This window comes from Pollicipes pollicipes, unplaced genomic scaffold (assembly GCF_011947565.3).
Source record: "Pollicipes pollicipes isolate AB1234 unplaced genomic scaffold, Ppol_2.1 Scaffold_4295;HRSCAF=5057_pilon_pilon_pilon, whole genome shotgun sequence".
Taxonomy (NCBI): domain Eukaryota; kingdom Metazoa; phylum Arthropoda; class Thecostraca; order Pollicipedomorpha; family Pollicipedidae; genus Pollicipes; species Pollicipes pollicipes.
In genome coordinates, this window is record NW_023596461.1 from 29,091,521 (window position 1) to 29,115,961 (window position 24,441).

Consider the following 24,441-nt stretch of genomic DNA (forward strand, 5'->3'; position numbering starts at 1 on the left):
GTTATCTTGGACGGAAACATCGTCACCAACACAGCCAACACGTGGTCAGTATTTGCAGTGATACCGCAACGGCCCTTGAGAATCGGACCGTCAAACATTTGCGCATGCGCAGCGTGTGATCAAAGGTTCGAGTTTGTAAACAATGATGGCGAGGGAATTTGCATGGTCGGTGGTGTACTAATGGGGGAAGACGAGGGTGACATGAAAGAAATGGTTGGAGGTTGCTGTGTCTGCTCTGATGAAAGTGGATGGGATGAGAACCCATTGGTGTACTGCGATGGAGACGGCTGCAATGTGGCGGTTCATCAAGGTACGAGACAAACGCTGCGCACTCGGGGATCGGTGATGGCCTGGGTTATGTGTATATATATCATTACCGGTCAATTATGGCATTTAACGCTGTGAAACTTCTGTGATTTCGTGTAAATTTCTAGTGGTGGAGTGGTTGGCATCCTAACAGACAAGCTGGTGTTACAGGCTTGTTGCAACACTTGGTGGGCTCACTGGTTCCAATTTGATTTTAAGGCAGCATGCCTAATCATAAGCAGACTGGTCACAGAGTTTTTCACCATCATATCATCATTGATATGGGTGAATTTACATGGAATGTGTTATTTGATGGTCTGGTGATTTTGTTGTCAGTCAACAGGGAGGTGGTGATAAGTAACTGGATGTGATGAATAGTGTCCACTCACCATTATTGGTTTACAAGTAGGCTCTAATTTCAGTATGATGAAAGATTAAGCCATCATTATGCAACATGTTATGAGCTTAATTTCAATCATCCCATTGGTTGTGATGAAAACTCAATGTATGGATTTGTTTGATTGATAATTCTTGCCTGAATTATTTTGTGATCAAAACTGGTTATGAACATCTAAGGTGTATGTTTATTCATGAAAAGTCCATGAGTTTTCAGGTTTCTATGCTCATATCAATGTTCTTTCAAAAATATTTTGGGATGATAATCTGGTTTGCTAAATGCCTTCTGCATTTACAAATTAAATGAAATTTATGATGAAATTGTCTGAAATAGCTAGATTTTGTGATGCCCATTAGATTGGTTATGCAAAGCAGGTTGATTTTGACAGGGCCTCATTTGAGTGCTAACATTTGAGGCTAGCATGTTTTTGTAGTTGACATGATGCAAGTTGAGTATGAGCATCATAGGCTGACATGCCTATGAAATTTATCTTGTGCATATTTTATGCTTAGCATGCACATTCCAGGATTTTTAAGTTTCTCTTGCATTCTTCTTTTTCTATATATCATTTGATCTTGATAAGATGTACAAAGTAGCTTCCAGATTAAATGTAATACTAATGAGTCAACCTTTTGAGTTATATCATGGTTTGAACTGGGTGAACAGTATTGAAATGCATATTTGAGGCAAATGTGCATTGTATAATTATATCATTTATGCATGCTTATGCAACAAAAAATGATTTGACCATTAGATTCTGTCTAAAGCCTGTCATAACAAAAAAAGCACTTGGCAGTACCTGCCTCCAACCAGACCAGTCATAATGCCAAAATAGGGGCTGACAAAGAAGAAACTGTCAGAAAAGATGATAATTGGTCAGTGGAGTATGCCATGGCTTGTCAGATATCAGTATTTACCAGATAAGTGTGGGGTCTGGTCTTGTCTTAACTAGTGACAACTGGGGTTTTGTCCAGGAGGGGCCAAATTAGAACATTAAGGTTGTTGTCAGTCTAGGGGAACCTACCTTATTGTGGTAGAGGCTCTGTGTTGGATTTGGGATACCTTTTTGAGCTTGGGATGCCATTTTGATGGGGTTGGGGGCTGTTTTGCAAGTTTTACAATCCTTACAGGCACCTGATACTGCCAAAAAGGTTTGGGATGTTCAGGTGCAGTGATGGATGGATGGGTGGTATATAGTTTGCATCAGACTTTTAAGAGGCGAAGTATACTGTGTTGTACTTTTGTTACCCATGCACAAACCTTCAAATCATGACTTATAATTAACAAAAGATGCTCCTTGTAGTGATGACATTAATATTAGCTCTGGTTGGTTGAGTGCCATTATGTTTGTTTGTTTGTTCCCCTTTCATGTTTTGGCCATTTCTCTTGGACCTTGTAGTAGGTCCAAGAGGCATTAATTTAGCATTAGACATTAATATTAGCTCTTGTTGGTTGATGTGCCATTATAGTTTGTTTGTTTGTTCCCCCTCCATGTTTTGGCCATTTCTCTTGGACCTTTTAGTAGATAATAGTAGTTATCCAAATGTTATCTGAAGAAGCACATCACAAAATTGGTTATATTTCAGCAGGGCTGATTCTGCATTTCAGCAACCATGAAATGCAGCCATGGTGAGAGGCATGTGACACCATATAGCCTCAGCAGCTGAGTGTTTCATAAAGCCCCAATGACACACATACACATAACTATGAAATGCACCTATACAAAAACAGCATATTTTGACATTTGCATTGCTGCCTTTGGAAGGCAGAGTTTGGCCTGCTTAATTTTATATCTGTATTACTTGTGTGGGGAGTTGCTTGTCACTTGTATGGAAAGTTTGGATTTTTCATGCCACTTTATTAAACCATGGCCTTATAGAAGTGGCCCAGATGACCAAAAACATTTGAGGTAATGAAGTCTGACCTGATGAGTTGACTCTAATAACATCAGTGAATTATGTTGGACATGCATTGGACAGACATCCTGTTTGGTTTTCTTTTCTATGGCTGTCAGATGTAGTCAATATTTGCAACAGTTGCTACAAGGATCTATGGCAGGAAAGTATAGGAATTTTATGACCAGTGCTTAGCCCCATTCACTAGCTGTACACAGTGAGCACATTATATGTTAATAGGTACACTGCCTAACAAATGTTAATGGGCACAGTACCTTACATACTGTGTCAGCTTCCTCCAGTACATTAATAGCAGATGTATGCACTGTGGTTGAGGAAAGGTATTGTGGATCTTGCATTTCATGTATAAAGGAGTATGTATGTGGTAGCTCTTTCAGTTAGTTTCAGTTTGTGTGCCTTGATTTGTATAACAGTCATGCAGTATATAGTGTGAGAAATACCAAAATAATGTGGTTGATCCAAGGGTAAGAATTATGCATGTGGTAGCTCTTTCAGTGTTGATCCAAGGGGGCATAAAGCCACTCCAATCTATTGGAAAATTGTGTGCCACTTGACCAGAACAGATGGTACACCTCAAATCCCAGACCATCATCTCCTTGCCAAAGTTTTCCTAATCAAGATTGAATACAAAGTGGATGACATATGCCACACTGTAAGTGAGTCATGATGTCCTAAATTCAGAGATACATAGTTGGGGGGGGGGGGGGGGGGAGGGGGCTGCCTCCTCTCTGGTAAAAGGAACATTAACCCTACACCATCCCATGGTTAGGAACTCTGCCTGCTGCATTTTCCCCCATACAATTGTTACAAATTCCACCACCAGGTTCTGCCAGTCCTCTATGTAAAATACAGGAACTCTGAGGGGAACTGACAAGTGAGCAAGAGAATGGGTATTGGTGGACAGTCATGTTTAGTGTTTTATGGGCACAGCCACAGACACACAGATGGACACTTGTGTTAAGTGTTGAGTCATGTATGCATGTTCTGATTTCACCAACTCCTTGACTAATGTAGAAGCATGAATTAAATCACTTAAGACCACACTGAGAACACCACTATTATGGAGTACAAAAGTATGTGTTCCAGCCACACGTGAAGAATACAAAATGTAATGGCACTGCATAATCAAGCGCTGCATTTTGCTGCACTTCCTGACTGATCATTTTGCCTAAGGTTGTAGCCATATTCAAACAATAAGGGTGGCTTTGCTATCGTGTCCTGGAAATGCGTTTTTGACATGGGTGGAGTGTTGTGGAAAATGACAGCAGTTCCAGTGTGAAGCTCCTCTGCTCCCCCTCATCCCTGCTATATTACCTGGTGCGCCGTGATGACGTCACAGCACCGGGCCGCCAGAGATCCCTTAGAGTACGTGACACGCGCTCACCCGGACAGCCAAGCGGCGAGTCTCCTGGGGTGGGATCCCCGCTGGTGCGCGGCTGGATATGAGGGGGCGGAGTTTGCCTGCCTGGTTTGAGGACGGCTACCATATCAATGACCTGCAGGGAGATGGAGTAGAGAGCGCATCCATGGGTGAAGTGCATTCTGGCTAAGGTCTTGTTCCATTGATGTCTGAAAGAGAAAACCACATGCAAAGCTGATGTTCAGGCTTGCGGCAGGATAGTTGCAGTCTGTAGGTTGGCATTAGGTTGGGGGTGGTAGGTCGTAAACCTTCCTCTCAGGGTCACAACTTGACAGGGAGAGCAAAGCTGTCATAATTTCCATGGTTGTGTTAGTTGTCAAAACGTCCATGTCTAAGAAAGCAACGCCTGTGTGACATTGGTTTGCTGGGTGCACGTGAACTAAGGTCGACTGGCGTGACCACATAGTGGCCAGCTATCAGCCGTCCGCCCCCTGCTCGCACGAGCTGCTGTCTGACCTGGTGCACCGCGTTTGCAGCCTGCTACGGCATCGTATCGGTGCCGCCCGGTCCCTGGTTCTGCCGCAAGTGTGAATCCCAGGAGCGCGCCGCTCGAGTGGTGAGCAGCAGTCGCTGGTCTGGCGGCTGGCTCGACACGCAATGGCCGTCGTGCTTTCTCTCTTTCTGGGGCATGCTTCATTTGCAGTGGCCAGCTGCCACTGCAATAACATGTGTCTGATAATATTGTGTGCGTGTGTGTGCATGTGTGCATGTGCTACATTGTTCTATACTTATGTTTCTAGTTCATGTTTTCCTTGTGTTGCATTGTATCATTTCTGAAGCAGTAGCAGTAGTGAACATGCTCAACCCTGCTCATGCTGTTTTTAGGTGTGGTCAGATGTTTTGGCGCGCAAGTTTTCGCGATTTCACGTAGCTTTGATACAAAACGTGCTACGCTGTCTTGTTGTCAAGGCTAAGTTTGGCATTCAGCATTCACCTGCGTGTGGTTATACCGTTATTTCAGCAGTCTGGTGTCTCATGCTCCCCCCCCCCCCCTCCCCTCCTCCACCCCGCCCCACCTTCACCTTCGTCATGAATAAGCCAAGTAAGGACCCATCTGGCCACCTCTCGTCCCCAATCTCCGCTCGAGCCAGGCTGAGCATGTCGCGTGCTCCGCTTGCTCGTGGCCTGGTCTCTGGCCGGCCGTGCCCGACTGCGGCACGAGCCGGGCCTGACCTGGCCTCTGGCCGACCATGCCCGACTGCAGCACGAGCCAAGCCTGACCTGGCCTCTGGCCGACCGTGCCCGACTGCGACACGAGCTGGGCCTGACCTGGCCTCTGACCGACCGTGCCCAACCGCGGCACGAGCCGAGCCTGACCTGGCCTCTGGCCGACCGTGCCCGATTGCGGCACGAGCCGGGCCTGACCTGGCCTCTGGCCGACCGTGCCCGACCTGCGGCACGATCGGAGCCTGACCTGACCTCTCTCCGACGCAGCGGTGCGAGCTGTGCCCTAGCAAGGGTGGCGCGCTGAAGCGGACCGACCAGAACGGCTGGGCGCATGTGGTGTGCGCGCTCTACATCCCCGAGGTGCGGTTCGGCGACGTGGCCACCATGGAGCCGATCCTGGTGTCGATCGTCCCGCCCGACCGCTTCAGCAAGGTGAGTTCGGCCGGCCAGCTCGTCGCCGGCCGAGTCATGCAGCGGGAGCCCACATGGGTCGGTCGGCGGCAATGCAGGCGGCTGACCTTTCAGGGCCATGTTTGCCCCACCGTGCTCTCGTGCGTCACTTCGACCTCCTCTGTATGCTCCCAGTGATGTGTTCTGTCCCACGGCGTGCTCCATCCGCGGACCTCCCTGCGCTATCATTCGTCATTGACCCTTCTAAGCCCGTCACGTTCTCCTGTTCCGGTCCCGTCGGCCCCGGTAATGTGTTTCTGATGTCGCGCGCTGTGTGTCGTCCTTGCCTGTCACACCGACCGATGTGCTTCCGGCGGCTCTCCGCCACGTGCTCCCAGGAGCTTTCCCATGTGCTGTCAGCAGCTCTTCCTGTCACCTGTTCCCAGCGGCTGTGCCCGCCATATCGTGCGCTCCTGTGGCACTGACCTTGGCGGTGAGACCCCCTGCTGACCCATGTCACCGCCCGCTCCTGCTGACCCGTGTCACCGCCCGCTCCTGCTGACCCGTGTCACCACCCGTGTCACCGCCCGCTCCTGCTGACCCGTATCACCGCACGTTCCTGCTGACCCGTGTCACCACCCGTGTCACCGCCCGCCCCTGCTGATGCTACCGCCCGCCCCTGTTGACTCGTGTCGCCGCCCTCCACCGCTGACCCGTATCACCGCACGCTCCTGCTGACCCGTGCCACCGCCCGCCCCTGCTGACCCGTATCACCGCCCGCCCCCAGTCGTGCTGCCTGTGCGAGCTACACGGCCGCGCCAGCAAGGCGCAGGCCGGCGCCTGCATGAGCTGCAACAAGCCCGGCTGTCGGCTCAGCTTCCACGTGACGTGCGCGCAAGGCCACGGCCTGCTCTGCGAGGAGCAGGTGCAGAGCATGAACAACGTCACGTACTGCGGCTACTGCCCGCACCACTACGCCAAGCTGGTGAGCGGAGGGGTGATGCGCCGCGGCGGACGCGGCCCAGGCGGGGCTGGTGGGGCGGCGAACTCGAACTGGGGCTTTAGCTGGGACGGGGCATGTGGCGAGGCTGTGTGCGTTTTGCATGGGTAGACAGGAGTTGGGCATTTGCGTTTGAAGGTGCTGATGTCGGGTTGCTCTGTTCACTATCGCGTGACGGGATGGGGTGAGGGCGGTGAAGGGCGTAACAATGAATAAATTAGTTGTAACCCTAGCTTTTGTACAAAGGCATAGATCAGCAGACCACCATCGAGTAAACAAAGAGACATGATTGCTTTTCTCTACCAGCTTCCACGAGGAAGGCAATGCATTGCCATTGTCACTTCAGCAACCACACAGCCGTCCCGAGCATAGCGCCATCAACGTTGGCAGGCGACTGAGCTCTTTCAAAATGGACGCATGCTGGCGCCACGTTGAGTAGCACTATCGCCTATCCGTCGCGTGTCCCCGGCAAGCGCCTGCGGCCGTGACGGGCTGCTGCGCCGTCGGCGTGCGTGACGTGGCGCACCTTCCGCAGAAGCGGGGTCACAACGTAAAGCCGATCCCGGCGTTCAAGCCGGGCAACGACAGCGCGCTGGCGGAGGCGCCGCCGGGCAAGCCGCCGCCGCCGCCACCGCCGCCGGCCGAGCCGGGCCGCGCCGAGCGCAAGAGCAAGAAGCCGAAGCCGTCGCGCTCGCCACGCGCCACGGCCGCCGCGCTGCCGGTGCCGCCGGCGGCGCACAACGACAGCTCGAGCAGCAGCTGCTTGAGCCTGGCGAGCGACGTGGCGGCGGCGGCGGAGCGGCCGACCGGCGGCGAGCCGGCCGACGAGGCGGCCGACGCCTGGCCCGGCCGCGCGCCACCCGCCGCCGCCGCCGAGCCGGCCGGCGACACCAAGTTCACGACGGCCAACTTCACCGAGACGGTGGTGACGCCGAGCGGCTCGGTGTTCGGCGCGGCGGCGCGCGGCTCCGAACCGGCCAGCGGCGCTGGCACCGAGTCCGAGTCGACGCTCTCGGCCACCTCCGACCTGGACGTGAAGGTGCGTGGCCCGCCGGCGCCGGCGCCCGTGCCTCCCTGCCGGGACGGGCGTCAGTCGGGTCGCGACGAGGATCGCTAGCGTGTGTGACAGTTGCAACGCTGGGGTAGGTTCGCTTAAATCGGCCTGGTCCTCGATCCATACGGTACAGTCGCCTTCAGTCGATGGGTTGTGTTTGCATGGAAATGGTGCGCCCTCACTAGCTCATCGTATTCTCATGCGATAACTACGGATAGATCGTATGGTGGCAGATCTTCTGTGGTCTGTGAGCTGTGCACTTTTCGGCTGTGTCGCAGCTTGGGCCGCTGACTAATGGTGCTCTGCCCAGGACGCATCGCTGGTGATTAAACAGGAGCCGCGGGATCCTGAGCCGGCTCCTGCTCCGGTTCCCGCTGTGGCTGCGGCTGCGGCCGCGGCTGCCAGCCAGCCGTCAGCCCCTGTCCCACCGCCGCCGCCGCCGCCGCCGCTGCCGTCGTTGGCGCCGCCTCTGCCGCCGCCGCTGACGACCACTGCGCCGCCTTCGACCGGCGTCATCCAGACAGCACCGGCGCCGCCGCAGCCGCCAACGCCTCAGCCGCAGCCGCCCGTCAGCAGTGGTGTCGGCGCCGCTTCCGCCGCCGCCGCCACCGCCGCCCGCTGTCACCATCTCTCTGCCCGTGGTTTCGCTGAGCCAGGTAGGAGGCACTGTTACATGGTGTGCAGTTGTCAGCCGCAGGTGCCTGGTGAGGGGCTCGTTCCCCAGTAAACGTTGCTCCGTTGGCTGGTGGTGTGGGGTGATCACTTCGTGGTTCGTGAGGACCTAAAATCGAACGATTTTACTTGTTTGGTATTCTGTAAGTGGTTAGTGCATTTGCAAGGAACACCATACAGTTAGGTAAGACAACTGTTAGCCTTTTTCCCCGTCGAATGGTGGGGAGGAATAAGGTATATATGTATTGATATCTAAGCAACATGCCTTCATCAAAATGAATTTAAACAGCGTTGGTGACACAAGTGGTATGAGTAGAATACTCCATATACCCTGATCAATAGTATCCCGATCAATCTGACGAACAGTCCGACCAAGCCGACTTAGCGGCGCGCTGCCCTGGTGGCGCGCCGAGTTGTTTTCTCCGCCGATTCCTCTCAAACCCTACCGCTCTACTGTCATGCTCCGTACCGCTCTGAATGCCGCCCCCCCCCCCCCGCGCCAGCTGCCCTTCACCGTCCATCCTGGCTCGCGCAGGTCAGCCCGCATCTGGTGGCGTCCAAGTCGAAGCGGCCGCTGCCGACGGCCGCCGTCGATAAGGAGCCGCGCAAGCGCAAGCCTCCAGGCCGGCCGCGCAAGCACGTGCCAGCGCCCGTGGTGCGGCCGCCGTCACCGGGCGCCGCCGGGGTGGAGCGCGAGGCGGCCACGCCGGACTCGGTGGCCAGCCGAGAGGGCTCAGTGGGCCGCGGCGAGGCGTCGCCGGCCGCCGCGCCGCGAAAACGGCCCAGCGGCGAGCCGGCGGAGCCGGGTGTCGCTGTCAACGGCAGGAGGTGAGGCGGCCAGGCTCGTGCGACGCCCAGCACTGGGCAGCGGACGCCGGCATCGCACCTGTTTTGTGGAGTCAGTGCGGCGGGCTATGAGGGGTGGGACGTGTTCTGGGAGGCCGGTTGGTGTGTCATGTCAGCCGGGGAGACCCATTGGCGGGGTCATCATCGCTGGAACTGAGACCAGAGACGCGACCCGCGTGGGGGTGTGCGCCTCAGGCTCACGGCGGCTTTTCGATAAACTACGGCGCTTGCCTCCGCGGCGAGTGCAGCCGGGTGTAGCTGCCCGCCTCTGGTCGCTGGCACCGCTGACGCCTGACCGCCGCCCTCGCCTCGCGGCCTCTCCAGCAGCAGCGCCGGCAGCGGCAGCATCTCCATACGCACCAACGGCCTGCCGGTGGCGGCGCACATGCTAGGCAACCAGTTGAACCCGTCGTCGCTGATGGCGCCCAAGCTGAGCGACTCGCTGGCGGCGGAGCTAGCCGAGCAGGCCGGCTACCTGGAGCCGCCCGGTCGGCTGGTGGGCCCGGCGCTGCCCGGGCGGCCGGCCGCGCCACCGGCCGCCGGCACCACCGTCGCCGCCGCCGCCGCCGCCGCTGCCGCCGCCGGACGCCAGGTCAGGCATGCCGCGGTGGCCGGCATGGCGGCAGAGAGGCGACGATCGGCAGGGGGGGGGGGGGGGGGCCGGGGCGGGTTTGCACTGGCCGCGTGTGGCGAGCGGTCATGGACGCGGTTGCTGACGAGCTGACGCACGAGGTCACTTACGAGATTACGGATGAGGTCACTGACGAGATAACGGACGAGGTCACACTCGTGTTCGTGCTGGTATGTGTGACACTGCATATCGTGCGGCGTTCTGTGACGCGTATATCACTTAGTCCGTGCCTGAGGTTTTAACAGGCGTTCCGCGCCATGGCCATGTGGGTGGATGTCAGTGGTCTTCTGGTGGGCGCACCGTGATGCAGTCCGTCGTGTACAGTGGCCCCAGGCCTCCCTGATCCCGCCGTCATTTCGGCACGTTTGGCGAGTTACTCGCGATCACATCCTCCATGTGTGCTGTTGAGCCCTTTCCACTGCTGTGGTCGGCTACAACCGTCTCCTGTTGCCGGAGGGGAGCGGTCGTGACGACACGCCGCGGCCGGGTGTGTGACCTCCCGCCACCGCGCGTGTCGCAGGCGGGCGGCAGCGCGCCACCGTTCCCGCAGTCGCTCAGCGAGCTGCTTGAGCGCCAGTGGGAGCAGGGCAGTCACTTCCTGATGGAGCAGTCGCAGCACTTCGACGTGGCGGCGCTGCTCAGCTGCCTGTACCAGCTGCGCCAGGAGAACGAGCACGTGAGGAGGGGTTGTGCGGCGCCGGGCGAGCCGCGCCGTTGCACTGGCGGCGGCGGCCGGAGAGGACATCGGGCGGCGGTGCAGCAGCGGAACGCTGCGGGGAGACGTCACGGCCCGGGGTACCGATAGTCGAGTGGTTAGACGGACTTCCCACATCTGTATGAGGTTTAGAACTGTGACATGCTTATGATCCCTCCCTACGGTCCACAGCGATGTCTATTTAGAGCTTTAAACCGTCTTGTTTTCTGAGCTTGGCGTAGTGAATTTGTGCGGCGTATGACGTGCCGCCTGCCACGCTATATAACCACACCAGCTCAGTGCGCGGTGAAGCCCCATTAACACACGCCCCAATGACATGACGCCGTGTCAAGTCTGGGAAGTCGAAGCCGAGGAGTGGCGTTTGTCGGTACCAGCCCGGTTCCAGCCCGCTGTGCGGCCTGATCCGGCGCGATCGTGACTGTGAAGTCAACCGATACGCCCGATGCCCGGACGGAAACCACTCGCTTGTAGTGTAATTTCCTTTTACGCAAGGCGCGTCGGCCGGCGGCGCGTGTTGCGCTGACGGCCGCGGGCCGGGCACAAGCCACGTCACTCGAGCGCCACTGCGGTGTGCGGTTATTACGAGTGCGGCCAGTCGCACGCTGTCCAGCTCATACCGGGCGTCCGCGCGCTGAGCCGGCGCCCTAACGGCCCGCTGTCCCATCGCCAGCTGGAGGAGCACATGGGCGAGCTGGCGCAGCGGCGGGACCACCTGCTGGCGGTGAACGCGCGGCTCTCGCTGCCGTTGGAGAGCACAACGCCGCTGGGTGCGCCCGGCCGGACTGCGGCCGCCGCCGCCGCCGCCGCGGCCCGCGCACACTACAATCAAGGTCGGTTGCCGGAGCGGGCCCTCGCGGAGAGGGGCGCTGGCCGCGCGGGCTCCGCCGGCGCCGGACCGGTGTTTGAAGCGCGTGGTGTGTGGGCCCGGGACGCCAACGCTCTGGTTCGTCGGCGCTGTGCCGTCAGGCGGCGGCTGTTCGCAGCTGTGGATGACGTGCAGTTAGAGCCTTCAGCTCTGGTGTGCCATCCAGACGACGGACTTCCGTGCGAATGCCGCTCGCGGCTGATCTCCGCTGACCCCTCGCCCTCGGTCGGTAGGCGCTGCGCTCGGGCATCACGCCGGCTCGCCGCGGCCGCCGCTTGAGAACGGGCTGACCGAGCCGGGTCGGCCGGCGCCGCCGTCGCCACTCGGTCTGCCGTCGCTGCAGGCGGTGGCGGCGGGCCGGCCGGCCGCCGACCAGTCGCCGCTGGGCGGCGCCGGCCGCGGCCCGCCGTCCGGCCGTCTGCCGCCGGCCGCCAGCCCGCTCGGCGCCAGCCGCCGCTCGCCCACCGTCCGCACCGCGTGAGTCCCGTCCCCGCCGCGCTGCCTTCGGCGACGAGGTCCAGCGCTCCCCGCCGGCGTGGCGCGCTCGTGTGAGACATCTGATCGAAAAAAGCGGACGCCGTGGGAGGTCACCCGCTGCCAGATGTGGATTTCATGGGCTCATAGTGTCTAGTCTCCATTGTGCATGTTCGCAGCACGTTCATAGCTGTGTGTCACTTCCATTTATGACATTATATATATATATATATATATATATATATATATATATATATATATATATCATGCCATATATGTCATATTCCATTGTGGCATTTCCTCGTTTGTCTCTGCCCGCACTGCTCGGTGAACCATCATTCAAATTATACTGCATGGTTTGCTCTCCGCCCGGTCCTTTATGGGGTGCCTCACTGTGCGGCATGTGGCGGGCAGTGTGTCGGCGCCGTACCTGATGGGCGCCGCTGGCGGTGGCGGAGGTGCGGCGCTGCTGCCGGCGTCGCCGGTCAGCCTGGCCGGACCTCTGCACGTGAACACGGCCGGCGGCGGCCTGCCCGGCCGCGGCCCGCACCCGTCGCCCGCGCACGCCGTCGCAGCCGCCGCCGCCGCCGACCGCGACCACCGCATACTGGAGGTAAGCGCCGCTGGCGGCACCGTGTCAGAACGGGGAATGTTGGACGGAATCTGGTTTCATCTGCGCTGATTCGACGGTAGCAGTTGTATTTGTATCATGAGCGCAGTTGCCTCTACGAAATGCTCTGCTTTTCTGGGGATTTGGCAATCGGAGCGGGTTAACACTCATTTGTTACCTGTCTTAGTGTAGGGACCCTGCTGAAGGTTTTAAGCTCGTTAGTATTGATTTGTGGTAATTTTTCATTGTATTTGTGGTTGCCGGCAGGCCACTGTAACAAACTGGTTGAAATAGTTTGGCTCCACCATTTAAGTTATTAGGTCAGGCTACACACGTTAACGCCCATATACACAATTGCTAGAGCCAGTACGCAATACTCGTGTCTTTATTCCCTGCCATGAGTTGGCACCGCCTCAGTATTAGCGTTTTGCACGTCAACGTGTGTCCGCGTCTGCCAGCGTGACTGTGTGCCGGCGTGTCCGATGCTGTGACATGTGGCTCTGCTCCGGCTCCGCAGTCACTGCGCGTGTCAGCCGCGGCCAGCGCCGCCGCCGCCGCCTACCCGCAGTACCAGATGGTGTCACCGCCGGGGCCGGCTGGGCCACCCATGCACCACGTGGTGCACATGCCGCCGCCCAGCCACGCTCAGCAGGGCCGGCCGCGCGGCGCCGACAAGAGATGACACAAGGCGGCGCCGCGGTTCCGCTGGTTCTACGAGTAGGTGGCGCCATCTCTGTGCGGCGCCCGCACTCAGTGTGCGCCGAAGGCAGTGGGCGGCGCTGCAGCGGGCGACGGACGAAGCGGCCGCGCTCGGCCGGCCTGTACAAATGAACTGATCGCCGTGGTTTGTCTCAGTGTTTTGTGCGGTGGCCTTTTGACACCGCACGCGTGCGGCCGCGATTTGCGGCGCGCGTCCCGGCGGGCGCGCCGCTGACATGGCTAACGCCAGAGCGCCCCGCCGCCGCCGGCCGCTCCCGGCACGCCGTCTCTTGCCTCTGTGTGTGCGCGCTGCACGACGCCGCGCCGTCGGCGCCTGGTGCGCGCCGCGCCCCGCCGCAGCCGGCGGGCCGCGCACTACTGCGCCCTGTCCATTGAGTACAAATATTTTGTGATGTCGGACCGGGACGATCAGCAGCCGGCAATCGCAGGCGCCGCGCGCGAGGGTGCGCTCGGCCGCGGCGATCGCGTGGGTCATGTGACGGCCGGTCTTGGCCAGTGTCGCACTCTGCGGCTGTCCTTCTGGGACCGGCCGGCCGCGTGGGAAGGCTGGGGACCGGCGGGCTGGCTGTAGCGACGATGACGAGTCGCGTCATCGTGTCGCGTGTGGTGCCTTGTGTTCTAAGGCAGACGTGCAGTTTCCACCAGTCGACGCTCACCAGCCCGCTGGGTTCCTCAATCGGTGCCTGTCGGCCGGCTGCTCCCACCAATCCTAGCCGGCCGGGCAGCCGGTCCCGCCTATCAGCGACGGCGGGCGAGCTGATGCCGCCAATCGTTGACGGCCGGTCAGTTGGTTGAGGCAGTCGGCCGGGCAGCCAGCTGCTGTAATCAATCAGTGTCAGCCGTCTCGGCATGACACTGGCCGCCGCTGACTCCGATTGGACGTGGACTCGAGCGATCGTGGTTGACCCGGCTGGCGGCGCGCCGAGGCCGACGGAGCCCGAGCCCCGGCCTCGGTGCATCGCTCGCCGGCGCGCCGGATGCGCCGTGGGGACGCGACGGACGATCTCACCGCATCGAAGTGTAGCGCTTTTGCTGACCTGTCGACAGAGGCTGCGTATTTTACGACCGGCGTGGAGGGACATCCTCATGGCTGCATGCAAGGGTTGGATGATGTCTGGAACGGCCAGGTCCGACTTTACACGTGATCTTCCTTTGTTGCTTCCATTGACACATCAGCTGATTGGTCTGGCCCTTGTCTTTGATACCCTCGTCCTTTGTTTTAATAAATACCCGATACGGTGTACCACGAGGATTTTTTTGCCCGGGTGCAGCGGCGGCACCGCTCATCTGGAGACGATGGTGTGCTGTGCGTCCAGCGCATGTTGAGTGCACTGGGAACAGCTTCTTGTCACACTTGGTGATCAATCGGAGTGCTTGGCTTTCTCGGCGGGTTGACAGTTCCGAATACCGTCGACTCTTGGCGGTCCTCTGGTTCTCCGCAGGAGATGAACAAAGGGAGGTGGCACCGGTGCACGTGCCACCGCCCCATGATTTGTATTGAAAATCCAAACCTGTATGTCTACACATATTGGAATGCATATAAAAAGATTGCAGAGAGGTGGTAAGTTGAGCGCGAGAAATTTCGTGCGCCTGGGGCGCGCTAGAAATTCAACATCACAAGAATTCCCAGCTGTGTCTTCTGCATCGCGAAATCCTGCGTACACCCTCGCTTCTCTAGGACTGGAGTCGATCACTGGATCATTTGATCACCTACGAGTCTTCTGGATGCTTCTAATTCATATGATATAGCGCTTTCCGGACCACTTCGGGTTCGTAGCTCCTTGGCTGTTGGGTGCTGGTCGCTCTGTGGAGGGCGTCTGAACGTGGCACCCCGCCCAGCCATTAGTTGCCCAGAAATCATACCGAAGACTGGACATATGCATATAATGTTCCTGCAATAACACTGGGCACGCATATTTGTTCCGGTGGGTACAACACCGCTTCTGGCAAAAATGTGCTGCAACTACCAAATTAGAGAATTTGTCTTGCTGTTATCCCAGACAACCATTGTTGAAAACACAAGATTGGTAAGCATGGTGAAATGAATGCATATTAAACGCGGAAGCGACATGCGTGAGGAAGAAGGTGCTGTCGACACAAGCAAAACGGAACAGGCAGGGGCGGCGCCACCGTGGTGAGGGGAGGCCCCCCCCCCCCATACAAGCAACCCTCTTGCGGGAGGCTAAATATTCCTCTCGCAGATTTTCACTAAGGAGTCCCTATCTGCATTCTTTGCCACAATGGAGCTCAATCACATCGGTATAGCATTGCATTGTTAAAGATACTAGTACGGTGCTACTAGGACATCGAAAGGGCCGCTCGGCGATATTCCTCTTTAGTTGCCGAGCATAATCGATCGGACGCGGGACGCGGGCACCGATGGATGGGGGGGGGGGGAGTGGGACAGCTTGTCGCCCCCCCCTCAACTTGAAAGCTGGGGGCCGGCGCCCCCCCCCCCCCTGCCAACTAGGTGGGCCTGTGTAGGAGCCCATTCTTGTATGTTAAGGGCCGAGTCTGAACTTAAAGGATATTCTACGCCTTAGAGGACCCATCCTGGCCTGCAAAGAGCCCTTTATGACCTGTAAAGGATCCGTTACTGACGGTCAATGTCCCATTCTGGCCTGTACATCGCTCATTCTGATCTGTGGGGGCCATTTAGACTCGTAGAAGAGCCATTAGTGAATGTAGTTCCCATTATATTGGTCTGTAGAATGTTCGTTCTGACCTGTAGTGGTTCCATTACTGACTATAGAGAGCCCATTCTGGCCTGAATAGGGCCCACTCTGGCCCGTAGAGGGCCCGTTCTAACATCTAGAGGGCAGGTTTCCGACTACGGAGCGCCCATTCCTGGCGTGTATAGGGGCTTATTCAAGCCTGTAGAAGGCCCGGTCTGAACCATAACGGGCCCATTCTGATCAAAAGAGGTCCCGTTCTGATCTGTACTGGGCCCATTCTAACCTGTGGAAGCCCCATTATTGACTGTGGAAGGCATGTTTTGTCCCGCACAGCCCATGCTGATCCTATGGGGCCCATTCTGATCTGACGAGTGCCCGTTATGGACTCTAAAGGGCACCCAATGGCTTGCAGGGGCCCGCCATCTAATCTTAGAGGCCCATTTTGGCATTCTGTAGCGTATCTTCCCCCTGACTGGGAGAAGGCTCCCGCGCCTCTTAACTCAATGTCTTCCATGTCCCCGTGTCCAGATTTTTAAGGCTGTATTAGGAGGTGGCCTAACATCATCAGGTGCCTAGCAACCTGTGAATATTACACTTATGTATATTGTACTATTATTGATTACTAATAACTGCTTATGGATAGTACGCACATTTTACGGGAAAGATGAAAACTGATCTTGAATTGCGATCTTCTACGTGCTGCAATGCAATATTTGAAGTTCCTCAGTTTCGATTGTTATGTTTGTACGCTATACGTAAATGACTATCACCACCCTCACCGTAGTGTTTTTGCAGTAACTTAAAGCGCAAATAGACACGGCCCTGCACATATCACATATCATATGTTCACATATTATATGTCACATATCACATATATATGTTGCTCACCTTGAAACATTTTGTATGTATGTGCCTTGCGTGACGCAGTCAGTATATAGCATTTTATATATACCATTACCGCACTCATGGAATTTGAACGCCATTTTTTGAAAATGAATTTTACTGTTATAACTTGATGTATACAGCATTATCCTATTTTGATCATTGCCTTTTCAACAGCTTTTGGTGCTTTAGTTCAGATTTGAATTTAAAGCAGACTCGAAGCTCGGCTTGGCTTAGAGGACGGAGCTTTGTTCCCCTTGACACGCTCTCGGGTGGCCAGTTGAATGCCCCTTGCTCGGGTGGAGGGGTCAGTTTGACCCCAATCAAATCTCGGCAACTAAGGGAGCTAGAGAGACCAAATGCACGGAGAGCGTTAGCATATGCCTAAACTCACTTGTTTCACAATTTGAATTTCCTAGGTCATGACCTTCGGGTCAAGTAAGGCCAAACAAGGTCAAACACTGGGTTGGTGAGCCACGTTCCCCATACCTTCTCATGCAACCACGTTGAACCTAAATACCTGTTAAAAGCAAAAGGTTATTGCGGTCATTTCAGGACAGTGACAGCGTGACTTATCGAAGGTCATGGTGACCAAAATAACACAAGACTGTTTTGATTTTTGTATTTGAGCGGCATGGACTACACTGGGTACTACTTTTCTAGGAAAAGGTTGTACTGGGTCATTTTGTATCAGTGACCTGTTCTGGCACTTAGCAGCTTCATGGAAGATGCATAATACGGTTCCTTTTGTTCACTTCCGCAAGGAATTCACTTCTGCTATTGGTTTCGACAAAGGCATGTTGCCGAAATATCAACGCATCTATTTCTCCATTCTCTTGGTTTTCTCCGAGGAATGCGTCTATTACTACTGTCCTGAATACTTGATCTCCGACAAACACACGCAGGCCTCTGTGCATATATCGTATCTACCATATACATACCATATGTATATACCATATATATATATATATATATATATATACATATATACATATATATATATATATACATATGGTATATAGTTATGTATAGTTATAAGCTGGCTCGGACGCCGACCCTGGCATTTGGTCTGGTCGTGGAGTTGTGTCTGTCTCTCTCTCTCAGCACCAAGATAACCCATGAGCTGGGACAGGCCAGAGCTGGGACAGATGATACCTGCTGCTGGAATCGTTGCATCGCTGCAGTTATTGTTGGTGCCCCACCTCTTGTAAGGCAGGGTATAGGGGCAAGACATGTGGATCACAATGATACCCCGCAGGGGCACCGGCTTCGGTCGGCGTAGATGACTACCGCCCCGTCGGGTCCCAGCTCTGGTAGCGAGCGGACAGCGCAAAATGTTCATTTCAGGGCCTAGCGACTTTGCCGGTACGTGAGCTCGTGCTCCCTGTTCCGCCCGCTCCCTCCCCATCATCCGCATTCCCGCATCCGGCCCTATCGCCATTCCTGACCCTCGTTTTGTCGGGGTCGCTGTGTCCCCTCGCCCTCGTCGCCGGGTTGATCGGATCCTGGTGGCTGAGGGGCGCGTCACGCGGGCCAGTCACGGCACGTCCCAGCACTCCACTTTGGCCAGGATATTCGGTAGTGCGTGGGGCCCGTGGGGCGCAACATGGGTCTAGCGGCTTGTCACTCATGCTACGCCTGGGTACTCCGTGCGGGTCTCTGCTTTGGGCGCCTTGTCGTGCGCAGCGGCTTAAGGGGTCAAGGGGCGAGGGCGCTGAACCGCGGTCAGGACGGGGAGGGGTGTCCCCGGTTACACCTAGTCGTGTGGGAGGCGTCGTTCGCCCCGTATAGCACCGGGATAACCGTGACGGTGACCACTTCCCGGGAGAGGGCTGGGCCGTCCCCCAGCTCGGCTCCGAGGTGGGTGGGGAGCCCCGGCGCCGAATGCCCAAAATGGCATGGCGTCTCGAAACTCAACAAACACCCGGCCCCCGAAAGGAGGTCGGACAGCGTTAATGCCCGGGTGCGAGGGAGATTCGTAGCTCACTTACCCTTGGATTCTGATCTTCTCCACCGGAGATGCAAAGCTTACTATCCTATCACCGTTCCAAAGACGGAACAGCTGTGACAAGTTCGGGGACATCACGAGATGTGACAAGCTAAGGGATAGCAACATCGAGGTAGAGTTTTCCAGTAGTCTGGAGGCGAAACGTGCGTTAGAAGCGAAATAGTTTATCCGAAGTGTTCGTGATGAGAACGGAAAACATTACAAAATCGTAGCTCTGACAGTAACACAGCACAACACAAAAAAGTGATCCAGTGGGGTCGCAGATTGTTTTGATCTTTGTGATGTAAGTGAGGACGAAACCGTCGAGGAGCTTTCGGAGTTCGGCGTAACCGCCGCGCGCAGAGTCCTGGTCAGGAGAAAACTGACGGCTACCAACAGCATCAATCTGACTCAACCGTGCAGATCTACCATCACATCTGTGTGAGCTGTGCCCGCGTAAAAGTCCGTTTTTTGTTCCCAATCCGATGCGCTGTTTTCAATGTCAACGGTTCGGCCATACGAAACCCCACTGTCGCAATAAGCCAGTGTGCAGCAAGTGCTCGTCCACCAGCCACCTGAGTAACAACTGACCGCTGACCAGTCTCATTGTGTCAACTGTGGCAAGGACCAAACACCACACACACTGTGTTTGACGGTGTCTGTCCAGCGCACGCCAGGGAAACGGAAGTACTCCCGTTAAAAACCCCAATAATATATCTTTCCGGGAAGCCAGAGACCTGTATGATACAAGTCATCCTCAGGTCTCGTTTGCATCAAAAGTAAAAACTGCTTTGGTGCACAAAAATGTCATCGAGCAAATTAATATCATCTTGTTCGTGTGACTTCTGGGGTCGTTTGGTCCCTCAGTCGCACCCTCAATTTGTACACCGGACTCCCAGCAGGCAGTGCGAGCTCCCCCCACGCCCACCGGCCAGTGTATGACGGACGTTAGCGCCCGGGTTAAGAGCCTGCTCCCTCCCCGGTACCAGGCCGGTTGGCACCTGTCGCGTTGCCGACTCCCACGATGCCGCCATCTTCTGCCAAGCAGGATGGTTGGACGGTTCGGCTGGTTTCAGATTGCAGAGCCGTCGGGTTTATTTCTGTCAGTTTTGTTTCTGGCCTCTTGAACTGCGGGAATTGTCAACTGTGGACATTATGAGCGTTGGGCATTGTGAACCTAAACGTTGTAAGCTGTGAACGTCATGAAATGTGGACATTGTGAACTATGGACATAATGGACGTCCCCCGTCTGATCGCTAAATGGGTGATTTTTCATGTATGATGCAAATACTGTCTACTAGATGAAATACTTAACGTTCTCAGCATTATTACTTAAAACGCTGCCACGCTAGCAAACACTGCATTCATAGATAAGAAACACCGACCTCAACCTTCCCTCCACTCAATTTCAATTTGGGCCTTCTGAACAGGCAGTACCACCAAACAAACCCCAGTGCGCACCACTCGGCCTCCTGCGCCCAGGCCTGTCGAGGAAGGCTCGGAACGGTTGGGCGCCAACTGACGGCGTCGGCGATCCCCATCCATTTTCAGAGCGGCGCGGGTCGGAGTCATTCGTTGCGAGATACGAGGCTCGTAGACGAGCAGCCTGTTCGTGCAGAGAGGCCCATTTTTGGGACGGGAACGCTCCCGGAATGATGGCACTGGGCAGAGGCGCGCCCAGGCAGCAGCCAAGGCCGGCACTGAGCGGGTGGTGCTTGGAAGTGGACATTTGCAGAAAGTGATTGTGTGCTATCTAATCGGCTACCGCTGAAGGAAGGATGCGGACTTCCTTGTATTTATTTGAACAGCCCACACTCTAAAGGCATTTGCACTCCGGGCTTTGGGAACCTGGAGACACGTGTAGTGAGTATAAAGACCTGTGCATATGTATATATATGAGTGTTGTTGACCATCTTGTAAATTCCTCCTGCGATTTAGTAAGACAGCTACATTCTATCAAGAAGCAGCGATCCATACAAAGGCTCGCAATACGTTTTTTGGAAGTCGGCATCAGCTTTCAGTAGGCGTTATCAAAGCCACAACGCGATAACAACCATACCCGGGCATCTCGGCCACTGGACGCTCTCTTTGTCTGCACCGCGCTAAATCAGCTTTCATACGATGCCGGCAAACGAAGATGTGCTGTTTGGTCTGAGGGGGCGTCGGCATGACTCGTCGGCCGCTCCCTGGGGTCGCCGCTGCGGAACGGTCGCCGGTGCCGCATCGGCTGGGGTGCAGGGCTCATCAATGAGGCTTTAAACCGGGCCTGATGGTGAACTCTGATCCACCTCATCACCGAGCGCGGTCCAGGCCTGATCTGACCTTCATCATGTCCGCCCCGCGGCATTATTGCGGGGCACGCCAACATTGGCGTCAGATCGATCCTCGCCCAGACACTGTAGTGATTTATCGGACGTTCAGAAGATGTCCAGGAATGCAGGCTAGGATCACTGCGACCAATTGTTCTCGGCCGACCTCGAACTTATCTGCAAAAATTTAACTTATGAGCAAGTGCTGGATGGTTAAATAGGACTCAACACCACTATTGAACTGAAATCATTTCAATTTCTTGCCGAAATGCTTTTAGCAGCATGCACGCAGAAACATTCGCAAGGCGGTGGTGCACGTGCTCGTGCCTATGTCCCTCAGCAAGTGCTAATTTGTTAAGGGGCATAATCATAATAAATGATATAAAGACATAACCCTGGAACAAAATCAAACAGCGTCGTCCGAATGGAGCAGAGTTTTATTTTTCCCACCACAGAAAACCAATGGGCAACAATGACAGTGTAAATAAACATAAACGCTTTGCTATAAGGGTCTAAATTGCTGCTCCATATTCCGGTTGACCTCCTCCTCCCGCGCCCCTCCCCCTCCTAAATCGACCTAGAGTTCGCTTTCTTGGAACATCTCATGGCCTCCCCTGCATGCACTGCTACACTTACCCAGTCGGCGTTGCCCGATATACAGTGTGTCACAAAACAACCAACAGCGTCGAATGGCGTGGATTATTGTACAGGGAAAAGGCGATGTGAAGGCCCGGCAAGATAACCTCCACAAATCTGCGCTTTTAAGCGGATTGAGCCCACATTTGTAGGTATGGAGCTTTTGAAGGAATTTTAAGCCCACTTTTTAGGAATTTTGTGTGTATGAGCCCATTTATGTAGGTAAATGGAACGATACCATTTTATTAATTCGTGATTTATGAAGGGTTTGTTTATTTGGGCAACATGTTGGTCATGGTCATCAAATAATGGCCGAGGAGGCAGGGTTATATATCAAAGTGCACACTGCCACATTTGCCGTGCGTCATAGAAGTTGCCCGCGTGCTTGCATATATTTCAAGTAATGACAGGGGTGTTTTTAGTGATAATAAGGGGTACACTCCTCACCTTTCCTGAAAAGTTCCATCGCCCCCTGGTACCAGTTCCGGTGTCGACCGCATTGAGTAACAGGATTGGCTTTAGAGTCAGATCCAAATGGGAGAGGGAGCGCGGGGTCATGCCCCCCCCCCCCCCCTGAACCCTGAAGCGACAGTAGGCTCCGAAGGGGCCCCAAACCGGCTGAACAGATGCATTTTGTAAAGCCCAAAACGCCTTAAATTGGACATCTTTGGGCTTCCAGTGGTCCAAGAATAGTCACGAGTGAAAGTAAAGTGTCTACTAGTAGACAGAAATTATTCTTAACTGATTGAAAGGGTCATGATTGGGATTTTAAGCCTCATTACGCTGTACAGTGGCCCTATGCTGTTTCCGGTGGTCCTCTATGCCCACTGTCAAGACCAAGCTGATCGTTAATGGGTCCTCCACGTTGCACTTACATTCTTGCATTTGCTCGGAGAGCCCTGGGCTGTTGCTGGGCCCTTCCTTCTACCGTGCCGAGGCTTTTTTTGTCAATCAAGGTCCTCCACGGATTCTTCCCATTCGCCCGAAAGGTTCTGTACGTTAAAGCCGGGGTGCCCATATCTTAACCCGCCGGGGTAGTCTCGCCTGCTCAGGGGCCTTTCACGTTGTCAACCAGTCCAGAAACGTATTACTTGGGGCTGGCACCGGGCTGACTGGGACGCCATCTGCTTGGACTTGCTCGAAGCTGATTGGGCAGAGCTCCATGACACATGACATGAAACTGATGTGGACATGATGGTAAAACATTTGTAAAAATATGAAATGACGTCATGGATCGCCACTGCCCAGCAAAGGCCGCTGGTGTGAAGAGCCCCGGTTGCCTCTGGCTGTATGATAAGCGGCAGCCTCGGGCTCCGATGGCCGAGCGGGACGCAGCAGGAGACACCTGTCTGGCTCCGCGTACCCACGAGGCTCACACGGACTGTACACGGCCTCGAAACAGCGTTAAGTGTGCCATCATGCTGCTAGACGTGATTTCCTCCGTGGCGTAATGACTCCTGGTGGCCGGCACAGTTTTTAGCCTAGTTTCAAACGTTTAGACATGACGTCACCATCCAACCGAGAGGACCCTTCAGAAGGAACCCTGACCTGGCTGACAAGTTCAATTGTCATTTCGCGACGGTTGGGTCCCGGATTGCCACCATACTGTGACGGAGCACCGGACAGTTACCAAGACCGCCCACTGTCCGCAAGACCTTCACTTTTAAGCCCGCTACACCCCCTGAACCATTTTCCTCAACCCGGCGGATGAGCAGCCCGAGAGCGGTGGGTGTGGACGGCGTACCCACAACAGCAGCGCGCCGATGCTTCCCTGTGATCGGTCCACATCTCCTGCGGGTCATCAACTGCTGCCCCGTAACTCGGATATTTCCCAACAAGTGGAAAATTGCGTCCGCGGCATACATCCTGAAATCAGGTGACACAGCTGCGCCAGTTAACAAGAGGCCCACATATATCTTGTGTGCTATCCAAAATACTCGAAAAAGTCGCTTACAGCCAGCGGAGCACCTATCTCCACAGCAATGGCAAACTCATCACTCAGCCGCGCTCAATATACCCACCGGCAAAGCCACTGCACTGAGGACACTGCTCGACGCTGTCGGAGAGCTGGCGAGGAACGTCGACAGCGGGGAGATATATTCGCTAACTGCTGTCGACCAAGGCTTTCGGAAACATTGATCATGGTTTGCTCATAACAAAACTAGTGTGGTACGACGTGGACACTGATTGGCTCAAAAGCTATTTGAGTGGTCGGAGACAGGTGGTGCGTGGAGGGCTGACGACCCTACCGGTAGCTCACCGAGTGTCCCAGGGGTCCATAGTCGGTCCAACATTATTCCCCTATTCACGAACGACTTGCCCAGTCACCTGTCACATGGACGCCTCATCCCATGTGCGAATGACACCCCACTCCTGGACCACGCTTCTGTCAACAAGCAGAGTATCAAAGCACTAAAACATAGCCCGGAAATATCAATTTGCGAACGTCAGGCTTGGTTCAGCGCAAACTCACTGAAACGCACAAGGACATAACTGACGTTCTGACAGATTTGAAGTACAATTTAAGGAAAGTCTGCGAATTTCACTCTACGATAGATGGAAAGGCTATCTCACTTTCACGGCATATCAAATTATTCGGTGTGATCATATACTCGACGCTTTCGTGCGAGAAACATGTCGCCAGTCGTACAAAAATGCAACGGGATTCTAATTTCGCTGTACCGCCTCAGGCATTACTTGTCAATTGCCACTCCCAGAAATTATTACCGAAGCCTGCGTTTTTCCACATATAACTGTCTATGCGTTTGG

At 55.2% G+C, this 24,441-nt stretch overlaps 1 protein-coding gene across 1 annotated transcript; it reads left to right on the plus strand.

The window, feature by feature from the left end:
* Positions 1-126: 126 nt before the first annotated feature.
* Positions 127-13,754, plus strand: LOC119097406 (protein AF-10). The gene is made up of 15 exons (XM_037220449.1): positions 127-310; positions 4,516-4,595; positions 5,474-5,638; positions 6,384-6,581; positions 7,132-7,280; positions 7,578-7,635; positions 8,858-8,958; positions 9,046-9,150; positions 9,493-9,625; positions 10,320-10,475; positions 11,185-11,281; positions 11,613-11,678; positions 12,429-12,466; positions 12,981-13,111; positions 13,523-13,754. The coding sequence occupies exons 1-15, from the start codon at positions 163-165 to the stop codon at positions 13,752-13,754; spliced, it is 1,857 nt and encodes a 618-aa protein (XP_037076344.1). The 5' UTR covers positions 127-162.
* Positions 13,755-24,441: the final 10,687 nt, after the last annotated feature.